The sequence below is a fragment of the Canis aureus genome, chromosome 17, assembly GCF_053574225.1.
Source record: "Canis aureus isolate CA01 chromosome 17, VMU_Caureus_v.1.0, whole genome shotgun sequence".
Lineage (NCBI taxonomy): Eukaryota > Metazoa > Chordata > Mammalia > Carnivora > Canidae > Canis > Canis aureus.
The window spans coordinates 28,084,475-28,095,871 of record NC_135627.1 but is presented as its reverse complement, the minus strand read 5'-3'; the positions used below and the strand labels follow the sequence as shown (position 1 = coordinate 28,095,871).

Sequence of the window (11,397 nt, the reverse complement as noted above, 5' to 3'; positions counted from 1 at the left end):
TAAGATTTTTTTTTTTTAAACACACAAAACAAAGGAAAGCCAACAGATCTATAAAGGGGAAGAATAGGAACAATGATACAGCCAAAACAAGCTCTCATGATTAATATAGCCGAATCAGATGCTCAGTTATTTCCCTCCTGATTGCTACAAATTATCTCTAGAAGAAAAAACAAAAAATCACAAATCTCTCCTTTAAAGAACCTTATAGATCCGTAAAACTTTTTCATTGAAATGCTAGCCTTACAACGTGATTTCTTTCACTTCAAAAACAAAAACAAAAACAAAGAAGAGGTAAAATAAGACAAAACAGCTCAGTTTAATTTCAAACGTTAATATATTTTCTATTTTATATTGAACATATGCATCTGTAACCCCTCATTTGCAGCAACTAGCACATCCTCATAAAAGGGGCAAAATTTGTAAGATGCCTCTTAAAATAAATATTCTTTTTTATAAAATAATAAAACTTCAAATAAATATTCTTTACACTAAACAATATGTTGAAAAAATTAGAAAATAAAGGTTGAATTTTACTGTAACTGTACAATATACATGAAGTCCAAAGGGAAATCAGAGTCTTACAATAAAGGCTTTCTGTAAGGCAAAATACAATCTAAAAACATACTGATTGATTCACATTCTTCCGAATGTACAACATATTAGTATAATATTTTGTGACTGTGCCATATAGTATGGCACAACTTGTTTTTCACAGTTGCAAATATTATTGTATATACAAAAATATAGCACATTATCTCTGGAGAAAACAATGGAAAAAAAGTCATTTGCTAATTTACAAATTTTGCAAGTACTATTCACAAACAAAAACTTTGCCTAAGGAGTGTCTGTTGCTTTAGCTTATGCAACACATGGGTACTCAAGTTCTGTATCCCATACTTTGAGCTCCATTAGCTGAGTTCTAACAAGCACATCAGTTAAAATGGCACGTGGACAAAAAGCATTTCACTGCAAACAGCGAAGGATATCCCAACCCTCTATTAACAGTGCCAAGATTATAACTGTTTAGTTGGTTGCGTATATGTTAAAAAAAAAAAAAAAAAAAGGAACAATCCTTATTACTGTCATATTCCTGATTAATGGTGCTATGTTGGTTTTTCAAAGTTCCTGGGTGGGACAGTGGGAACTTTGCAGCAAACTGTGTTTGAGTTTTTACAGCGGCATCCAGGCCTGTTAACCCGGTCATAACACCCCTGGCACAACTTAAGGCAACCCTTGGCTGGAAGGTAACACCATAAACAAGGCAAAAAAAGGGACATGACGCCCATGGCAGACCAACGTGTACAACAGTGAGACTGGCTGCAAGAACACGGGTTGTCAGCACAGTTGTCCTCATCATCATTAGAACAGTGATAGAAGAGACCTTTCACACAGCACACACATGTCCCATAGTCAATCACGTTTTGGGCTGAGCAAAGGCACTGCTTGTCGCAGATCCAGTCTGATGGCAGAGGCCTAGGGTAGGTGCACTCTTTACACTTGCACTTGCCACAGTCCTCACACCTGTAGGCATGCAGGCCCAAATCTTCCTTGCTCAGAGGCTTAAGCTCACCTGGCTTGAGCTCCGATTTGGGCTGCACACGGATTATCCCATCAGCAACAGGCCCCGAGGAGAAAGATGGTCCTAAGAGTCTCTGTTCAGAGGAACTGCTGCTGGTACTTGTCCTTGTACTGCTCCGAGAGCCGGAGCTGACTGTGCTGATGGACCTGGACAGAGGGACTCGTGCAGAAGAATGGGCCTGTGGGTGCTGGAACCTGGGAGGCTGGCGGTGCTCGGGCAGACCGTGGAGCCTCTCGTGTTTGTGCTGAGTGGAGGGGCGAGGAGCAGGCTTGAGCCCAGGTCTCGGGACCACAGTAGGCCCCTCCGTGTACTCATTGGTGTTTCGGATGGCTCTGATCTGATCCAGAGACAACACGTGTACCTGCTGGGTGAGGGCATCCCTGGGGTCAGGCTCCCCACGCTGCCTGCCAACGTCACGGGGTGCCTGCAGCAAGGACTGCGACCCGCTGCCGCTCTGAGCTCTGGCCTCCATCAGGTCTTGGAAGTGTGGTCACTCCAGCGGGCTTAGAACACATCTGAATTCCTGCAGAAACCAAGAGGAAAGAGCTGGTTTACACTCCAGGATACTTCCCACTCTCCGCCCACCTGAATTAACTCTTTCCTTTCCATTCCCCCAGAGAGACAGGATTTGAAATGGGAGTTGCTCACGGAGGGTGGTGGAAGAGCCATAGGATCAACGCCACACCAAAAAGTAAAAAAATTAAAGCCGGGTACTGACGATTCTTTAATCTTGCGATGTGTAGAGACACAAAGCTGATCTTGGTTCAATCACATAGGTAACGATTCCTTATTCAAATAAACATAAAATTGCAAGGTTCATGTTCAATGTGAAGGCTGCAGGAATATAACGTTAGAACAGAACACTGCTGCCAACATATGCGAAAGTTGAAAACTTTTTCAAAATCTGAGATAGGTTTAACTTTGTCGTGGGCATTTTTGCCTTAAACAGCAATAAATGCAGCCTAGAAATAGAAAGTCTTTCTTGTCTGCTTTTACATCAAATACCTTTAACTATAATTCATCCAGTATTCTGCAGCTTTTTAGAATACCGTAGAATGAATGCGACTTGCAAAAAAGCAAATACTCGCCCCTCCAAGGAAGTTACAAATTTTACAACAGTCAAACATTATTAACTATATAGTAGCAAAAGTTTTAAATGAAACACAAATCCATTCAAATCCTGTTAGGTGTGCCAGGAACACAAACCAACCAGCAACAAGACAGAAACTTATTTTCAAATGCTCAACAACCTGAGGATCAAATACTTTACAGTTTGATAGCCTGAGAGAGTATCTTTAATTCTGCAGCTAAAAGACTGTAAAAGACTGTTCTCCCGGTTTTAGAAATAAATTATGTCAAAAATCCTAATAGTTCAGAACCTGAACTGACTGGGGATAACAGGAAGGGTTTCAAAAATTCTTGTCACGTCTCAAATCTATCATTCTGACGTGTAATCACTTAAATTGCAATCCCTCTGTAAATTTCACAACTATCATACACACACACACACACCCCTTTGCCAAGTCTACAATGAACAAAAACGGGCAAAAGTGGACCTTTATCCAGTCTCCGATTTTTGTTAAGAGACACAGGCAGGTGACACACGCCTCCCAACTCGGAAGAAGGTAGAGCTGGAAACCGGATCTCCCAACAGAAAGGCAGACAAGACAACGTCGATCTTTGCTTTCACTCCGTGTATCGGCTCTATCTGCGTCCCAACACCGTCCCCAGCAGGTGGGACACAGTCGGAGCCCCGGGGGACGTTTCCCCGGGGAGACTGACACAGCCCAGAGGCCAAGCTGCCCTCCCCCCAGCACACAACCTCAAGACGCACTAGAAGGCGGGGGCGGGGGCGGGGGGTGCGGGCGCCTCCGAAGGGGACGTGCCTGCAAACGCCGGGGCACACTCCCCCCCCCCACCTCCAGGCTAACATACCCCCCACTCCAGAGAACTGCCTTCCAGCTCCAGGAGGGAGCCACCCCGGCCCCAGGCACCCAGAGGTCCCGCAGCCCACTTGCAGGTCCACCTGGCAAAGGCCAGCGAACGTCCGGCACAGGGTTCAAGCCCTGGCGCCGAAAGCCATGCCTTAGACACGCTGCCGGGACCGAGCACACAAGCCACGCACCCTGGGCGACTCTACCAGGCACTGACCCAGGGGGCACCGGCTGCAGTCTGCACACCCCATCTCCTTTCCGGCGGAGAGAAAAAAGTGAAAGGAAAGTTGCTTTTTAAAGAAAGGTCAAGTCCCAGGGCCCCACTGCACAGGGCGTGCAGGACGCAGATCCCTAGGCTGGAAACTTTCCGCCAAGATTTGCTCGCAGTGCAGAGCAGCATCTTTGAAAGGGGTGGTGGTGTGTGTGTGTGAGTGTGTGTGTGTGTGTGTTTAATCGAAAATGATCACTGCCCATTCCTAGCCTCCTTCGCACCCAGAGCACCCGCCGCCCACCCCCCTCGCTCCCCTACCCCCCACCCCGAAAGTGCTCAGAAACCCCCATGAAGAAGTGTGTGATCGGACTTAAGGACTAAGGGGCAAGGACTTCAGCACGAGGGTGGGGCAGACCCAGAAACCGCTCGGTAAAAACGCACAAGATTCCGAATTCAAGGCAGCAGCAGCAGCAGCAGCAACAGCAACAAAAAAGTAGATCAGCCCATCAAAGTAAATTAAAAAAAAAACAAAAAACCAAAAAACCAAAAACCCTAACCTCTTTTGCCACCTATTTTCAGGTAATGGAAAACGATAGCGACCGCTCGAGGACTTTCTTCCTGTGCTAGGTCCGCCCGATCTTCCAAAAATAAAACAAGTGTGACCCAGGCCGACCGCGGAGAACGGAAAAAGGAGAAAGCTGCACTTCCGAACCGCAGCCCCGGCGCCCGGCAGGGGGACGCTCGCACCCGGCCCGGCCCGGCCCCCCTCCCCGGCCCCGGCCCCTGCCCCTGCCCAGGCTTCACCGGCGGCTCCCGCTGCCCCCGGAGGCGAGCGACTCGCGCGCCCTCCGTCCCGCTGGCTTCCCTGCCCCGGGACCCTGTCGCCCAGGGCTTGCCCCCCCCCCCCCAGAACAGGTTAGAACTGCGGGCGCCTACGGCGGGGACCTGGAACACACAAAGTGTTCCGCCTCCGTCTCCCGCTCTCCGCGCCGACTCCGCGGCCGCCCCAACCCCCCAGAGCGCGGGCGCCTGGGGTCCTGGGGCTGCGGACGCCCGACCCCGCGCGCTGCAGCCCCCGCCGAGCCAGGCCGGGCCCGGGGCCGGGCCGCTCCCCGGGGTCCCCGCCGGGAACCTGCGGGGCTGGAGAAACGGAGGCCTGAGTGGAGACGGACCCCTCTCCGGGTCCGGCTGCACCTACTCCATGTTGCCCACAACGCGCCGGCCAAGGCGCCAGGAGGGGAAGAGCCAAACGTGCCTCACCGTGATCGCGGCTTTGCACCAACCCCTCTCCGTTGGATTCGCTGCCTCCTGCGATGTGCAAATAAAATCCAGCCCCGATGCAAACTCCCCCCCCTCCCCCCCGCCTTCTTTCCAAACTCTGCTTCGCTCCAAGTTCCGAGCAATCGGCGGGAGGAAAAAAAAGGAGAGGAAAATCCGGAGCCAAGTCCCCAGCCGAAGAGCAGCCAGCACTCACTCCGGGGCTCGCGGCTGGGGGCGACCCCCCTTCTAGAAACGCACGCGGAGTATTTCCTTTTTCTCAATGAACTGGAGGCCGAAGCGCCAACGGCTAGTCTCCTTTCCCGGCGGACGAGCGAAGGGGAAAAAGAAAGCCGCCTCGGAGAGAGTCTAAAGCCGGATGGCCAAGCGGTGCGGCGGCGGCCGGGCGGAGGCGGAGGCGGAGGCGGAGGCGGAGGCGGCGCGGGGGCGCGGGCCGGGCCGGGCGGGCGCGGGCGCGGGCGCGGGGGCCTGGGCGCTGCGCGCTCCGCCGGCCCCTCTGCTCGGCTCGCGCTGCGCCGCGCGGCTCTCAGCGCTGCAGACTGGGCGTTGTGGAGGCGCGGCGGCGAGGCCGAGGCGGGGGCGGCGGGGGCGGCGGGGGCGGCGGGGGCGGGGGGGGCGGGGGAGGCGGGTCTGGGGCCCGGCCGGGGGGGCTCGCCGTTGGCCTGCGCCCTCGTCTTTCCGGAGGCAGCGAGCTCTGCGGCGGCCGCGGCAGCAGTAAATGGCGTCATGTGGATCCGAGGCGGAACAGAGCAGTTGTTGTCCCAGAGGATATATCGCATCCGGTCCCAGCTCATTGGCTCCGCGGGGCTACATTCACTCACACTTCAGCGCCCGCCAGCGCTCCGAGCCGCAGGAGGCATTCAAAAGGGCAACCGCGCCGCCCCGCGCGTCCCCAGGCCGGTCCTGCCGCCCGGGCGCCGGCGCGCGGGGCACCGCGGCTCACTCTGCCTAGTTGCACGGAAACCCCGACCCGAAGGTTTCCCCGGAGGCCACGAGGACGAGCCGCGGGCTCGGACCCGACCTGGGGCACTTTCTCCTTGCCCCTGGGAAAGGGGGAGGGGAAGGGAACGGCCAAGCCCGACCCGGGCCACGCAGTGCTGTGCTGGCACGAAAACAACGAGGTGCAGGTTCTGAGAGTTTCCTCGGGATCCGCTCTGCGGCCCACCTCTCCCCTTTTCGGTTCCCCCTCGAGGGGGCGACGCGGAGAGGAGCGGGGGGAGGGGAAGGGGAGCGGGAAGTGAGGTGGGAGGGCTGTTGGTTTATTCTTTGTCTCCTGGATTAACCCGATTATACACCAGGCACCAGCGCAAGCCGCCTCCCCCGCCTCGCAGCCGCGGACCGGAGGCGCGGAATGCAGATTCGGGGCTCCAGCACTTTGTGCCCCGACCGAGACTGGCCATTGATGGACTCACTCTGTAGTTTTCAGTTTAGTGTCGGATTGATTTTATTTATTTATTTATTTATTTATTTATTTATTTATTTATTTATTTATTTATTTATTTATTATTCATGTATGTATGTATGTATGTATGTATTTATTCCACGGAGACTTAGCTAAGCGATGGAAGATCTGCTGTTGGACGCACTAGCCGAAGGGAACTCTGCGGTCGGAGCCTTTTTAAAAATTCGTTAATCACCTACACGGGGACTCAAGGTCGACACGCCGGGCTCCTGAAACGGTCCGGGGCTCGCTGTTCCCGGCAGAGTCCCTCCGCTTAGCCAAAAGGCCGCCGTCATTTCTGACTCGCCCTTGTCACCTAGAGCATTTCCCAAGAAGCTCCTGTTTTTGTACGTTTCGAAGGTGGTCTGTATGCTCCCACTTTTTAAAAAAAAAAAAAAAGGAGAAATAAAAAGATAGAAAACGCGTAGATACGCAGGGCTCTAACTGCCGTTCATTTACTTAAGAAACGTGCTTGCACGTGGGCGCACCGGTGGGAAATGACCCCCCCCCAACACACACACACACACACACACACACACACTCCTGATGCTCCTGGATTCTAATAATTTACGGACTGTTTCCACTTTGCAGGGAAGTACGGCCAAGCCTCCCGAACAGCACCTGCCCTCGTGCGGGGTGAGGGTTCTTGCAATAGCGCGGGGAAGGCGCGCTGCCTTCTTCTGCAGAACCGGGGGCAGCTCCAGCTCACACCCGTTTGCAGCTACTCCGGCGCTCGCTGCCGTGTCTAGACCGCCCCGGGCGCGCTCCCCGCCGCGCTGCGCTCTCGCCCTGCCTTCTCCATGTTTCTCTAGGGCTCTCCCCACTCGCCCTGGGTTTGGAACAAGAGATGGCAGGGGAAGTGGCATGCGTGATTTCCGGGTGTTGGCCTACGCCCCCCGCCCCCCACCCCTCGGTGAGGGTGCACGAGGCTAGGTCGGCCCGCTCCGGCGTGTCCCTGGGGCTGAGGGCAAGGGACTAACTACCCGGCCTCTCCCCGGCCCGGGCAGCTCGCCCGACGCCCAGGTCCTTTGAGCTTCAGGGTGAACGCGGGCGCCGCTGCGTTTACGGCCCGTGCGGCCACCAGGGGGCGCCCGCCCGGCGCGGGGTCGGGGCCCGGGCGGCCTCCTATCCACCCCAGCACCGGGCGAGTTCAGGCCGGGGAGCTTCAAGTGTGCATTAGGCCGGCTGGTTCACGATGAATCGAGGACAGCCAGCTTGCCCTGCCACCTCCTGGGACGCATTCCGCTTGGAATCCGAGAGGAGGTCCCGAGGCTCGAGAGAACCCCGGCGCTGCGCAATGGGGAGGAGGTGGGGGCCGAGGCCAGGTGTGCGCGGCTGGTGGGGAGCTCGCTGCCCGCAGGAGGGCGGCAGGTCCCGGGCGCGGCAGGTGGAGGACACGCCTTCTCTCCGTCTACTCAAACCCCTGCACCCAGCGGCTGCTCCTTCGGAGACACTGGTGCCCGCGTTTCCCTCCCAGCCCTGCAGGAACTTTGCGGAGACACACTGTTCTGAATCAAAGCATAAACTGGGAATTTATTTTTTTTTTTTAATTTTTATTTATTTATGATAGTCACAGAGAGAGAGAGAGAGAGAGGCAGAGACACAGGCAGAGGGAGAAGCAGGCTCCATGCACCGGGAGCCCGACGTGGGATTCGATCCCGGGTCTCCAGGATCGCGCCCTGGGCCAAAGGCAGGCGCTAAACCGCTGCGCCACCCAGGGATCCCTAAACTGGGAATTTAAATGAGGAGCTTCCGGCTAGTCAGAGCGCTTTATTTTTATTGAGTCGATGGGCAAGAACCTAGGAATGCATACTTCTCTTTCCTGAGTTAGAATCCCATGTAATTTAGCTCTTCCTTCCTGTCCTCACAGCCTCCAGCCTGCTGACTGGAAGAGCATGTAACCTATACCTCGAGCACCAGATAAAAACAAGAACCTGCTGGGTCCTTCGTAACTCCGTCTTTATCGTTTATTTTATTTAGTGAAATTATTTTTTTTAGATGTAAATGTATAGAACAATATATTGTGCTCCAAATGTTACTTAATGCGTTATAATCCCAGAGAGAAATGCTGTTTATGTATGTGCTTGTGCATATACACACATAATGAAGTGTTTGGTGCAGCTTCTGTAATGTGTACCCCCCCAATTAATTGCCACATTGCATTTCAAAATTATAACTGGGATGAATCCTGGAAGATACTTCAGAATTATGAAAGAATGCTGTGTAAAATTTCAGTGGAGCCCCATTTTCAAAAGTGTTGTGTAAAGTTCTAGAGAGGCAACTCTGATGCATGAACAGGTGTTGCCGTTTGCCCAAAGTTGAAAAAATACTGAATCCGTGGAAACTCCTGCTGCACCAATTCTCACTCACTTCTAAGTTCTCAGGTTGCACCAAGTAACATGCTTTCTTAGTTCCAGCTATTGAACAGTGTCATACATTTAAGATCTCATCTCTGCATTCATTTCATTTCCCACATTTACTTGGGTTTACTTCATTTTAAAAATATAATTATCCTTAATTCCTTTTTTTAAATGAAGCAGTGTATAAACCTTTGTGAATTTTGCCGCCTCCAATTTTGGGGAGAAGTCATCAATACAGGCAGTGTAGACATGCTTCTTTACCAGTAGGTGTGTTGGCTGAGTTAAGTCAGAATTCCAAGGTTGCATTGACTCATCTAAACTTCTGATTTATGTCGTAATCATGGGAGAACATAGGTTTAAACAACTCTAGTTCCAGTGTCTTTGTAAAATTGGCCAAACCACTTGGCCTTACTGGGTTCAGACCCAGTTTTGATAATAAAGAAATCTTGCAATAGTATGATGTCTTTTTGAGACAAAGGAGAATTAACAGCTATTGATTATTTGGTTGTTTTGTTAGTTTTATAATCAAGGCAATTTATTTTTGTATTAACACTTAAAACTGGCCCAGAATACAATAGTGTATACTGCTTCCAAGAGTAACAATTTAGGTCTTTCAACCTTCATTTCTCCTCACATCCCAAATGCTATAGAAAACTTAGGTTATCCATGGTCTCTTCTAGGAGAGACCTTCTAAAATTAAGGGGCTTTGCAATAACGGACCTTTTGATTTGGTGGCTATGTTTGTGGTCATTTCATTTTTGAATTGCTTTGATTTTCTAAATTCTATTGATACTGCCTCTAGGAGGGATTGGGAGTAGCTATACTCAAAGTTGCAAAGGAATTCAAAATAGACCACTAGAGTTCTTATCTATAAAGCCTGAAGAACTGGAAACAGTTTTATCTCTGCATCTAACCTTCTTTAATGATATCCTTTATCCCTAACCAAACTTGAAGAAAGATCTGGAGTTATCCCAGGGTAAGAGGAGTGGTTTTTGATGAGTTGACTTTGAACTGGAGGCTCCTGTGAGTCTTGTCTTTTTCAGAGATTTTATATTCAACCTGAATCCACCTGGTGGTTTCTACTGGTTAATCAATCTTTTTGCTAGATCCATGCACATTACTACTACAATTTATGCAAAGTCAGAAGTGGACTGAATTTCTCTAACAAGGCAAAACAGAATTTCTTTGATGGCCAGCATGATTTTTCTCATTATATTTCTAATATATTTGTCCCTGGAACTCCGGATTAAGCTTTTTCCTTTGTAGGACTGATGTGTGCAAAGAAATTCTAATCAGTGAAAACACTGCATTGTTGCTTTGCCTTTGCTTGAATAGCCTGAGGTTTTATTTGTTTTTCTGTTTGTTTTTAGCATTTGATCCACTTTGTTCTGGAATCTTCTTAAGCCAACGCTAAAGCTTCATATAAGTGAAAATCACAAATTAAAATGAGTATTTGTATATTACTGGCCAAGTCTACTAGCAGTAGGACGATTTTAACCTCTGAATAAACAGAAGGTTTGGGTTTTACACTTTTCATGATGTGGACACTTGATCAAAAGAGCATAGGAAGTTCAACTTGTTTTCTAAGGAAGATATAGTGAAGCAGATGACACTAAAGTCATTCTGATGGTCCAGATGCCACAGTACAGAGGATTCCAGCAAGCCCTGACTTAATTTCAGAAAACATGTCAAATCTAAAAATGTTTAACTTGGTAAATGGAATTAAGAGTGCATGCAAATTTAATTTGTTTGTTTCTTTGGACATGAAGTATTTTGAAGTTACAGGGAATTGTGAATCATCTGAGAATCTTGTGGCGTTATATAAAACTGCTTTTCTATACACACTCTGTGTTGAGTGTGACTCTCTTCAAGAGGCTAGACTATTCCAAGTACCTGGGGAGTGTCCGTCAGAGCTGCCACGTACTTCTTTCTTTGTTATGGGCCTGAAACTAAACTAGAAAGATTCTTCACCTTTGCAATCATAAAAAAAGAAAACACACACTCTGATCTTTATGAACATTAGACGCTCAATAGTGCTTTTCAATGAACGAATGAAATTAATGAATGTCTTTAAAATAAGGAAATACTTTTTGTCTTAATTTTGTAACAGCAAAGTTAAGAGTTTTTTATTTTTTTTTAATGGCCGAATTTAAGAATCATTTCACTAGCTTGGAAATTATCATTGTGTTTTGCAAAATTATTTGAAGTGACTAAAACAAGTATGGTAAGGCCATGATTTTTATTCACTAAAATAGTAAATAGTATAAAATTAAAGAATAAATCTTTATGGAAGTATTATGTAATAGGAAGGAAGCCGGTAGGGAATACCTATTCTTAAACTATTTAATAAAGCAATTAATAAACAGGTTGATGATAGGTGGCTAGAGATTATAGGTGAAAGTAAACTCTTATGAATTTCTTACTTTGAAAACTACATTTGGCTAAAGTATCATTATATGAATAATTAAAATTAAGTACTAATCTGTAGTTTCAAGTTTAAAAGTTAGTCCTGGGGTGTCGGGCTGGCTTAGATAGCAAGGCATGTGACTCTTGATCTCTGGGTTGTGAGTTCGAGTCCCATGTTGGGTGTAGAG

At 49.3% G+C, this 11,397-nt stretch overlaps 2 protein-coding genes across 2 annotated transcripts; both read right to left on the bottom strand.

The window, feature by feature from the left end:
• Nucleotides 1–315: 315 nt before the first annotated feature.
• SPRY2 (sprouty RTK signaling antagonist 2) lies at nucleotides 316–5,424 on the bottom strand. The gene is made up of 2 exons (XM_077855247.1): nucleotides 4,985–5,424; nucleotides 316–2,102 (listed from the first exon to the last, which is right to left on the bottom strand). Exon 2 carries the CDS (start codon nucleotides 2,049–2,051, stop codon nucleotides 1,104–1,106), a length of 948 nt encoding a protein of 315 aa, XP_077711373.1. The 5' UTR covers nucleotides 2,052–2,102; nucleotides 4,985–5,424; the 3' UTR covers nucleotides 316–1,103.
• Nucleotides 5,425–6,461: 1,037 nt separating this feature from the next.
• Nucleotides 6,462–7,489, bottom strand: LOC144287859 (uncharacterized). Its single transcript, XM_077855248.1, has 2 exons — nucleotides 7,065–7,489; nucleotides 6,462–6,821 (listed from the first exon to the last, which is right to left on the bottom strand). Exons 1-2 carry the CDS (start codon nucleotides 7,307–7,309, stop codon nucleotides 6,632–6,634), a joined length of 435 nt encoding a protein of 144 aa, XP_077711374.1. The 5' UTR covers nucleotides 7,310–7,489; the 3' UTR covers nucleotides 6,462–6,631.
• Between the last annotated feature and the right edge of the window lie 3,908 nt (nucleotides 7,490–11,397).

Coding starts and splice junctions, on each gene's coding strand:
- LOC144287859 (XM_077855248.1), bottom strand. CDS start 7,309: ATGCCACTTCCCCTGCCATCTCTTGTTCCAAACCCAGGGCGAGTGGGG. Junction 6,822..7,064: donor CTCACCCCGCACGAGGGCAG/GTGCTGTTCGGG, acceptor TTTTTTAAAAAG/TGGGAGCATACAGACCACCT.
- SPRY2 (XM_077855247.1), bottom strand. CDS start 2,051: ATGGAGGCCAGAGCTCAGAGCGGCAGCGGGTCGCAGTCCTTGCTGCAG.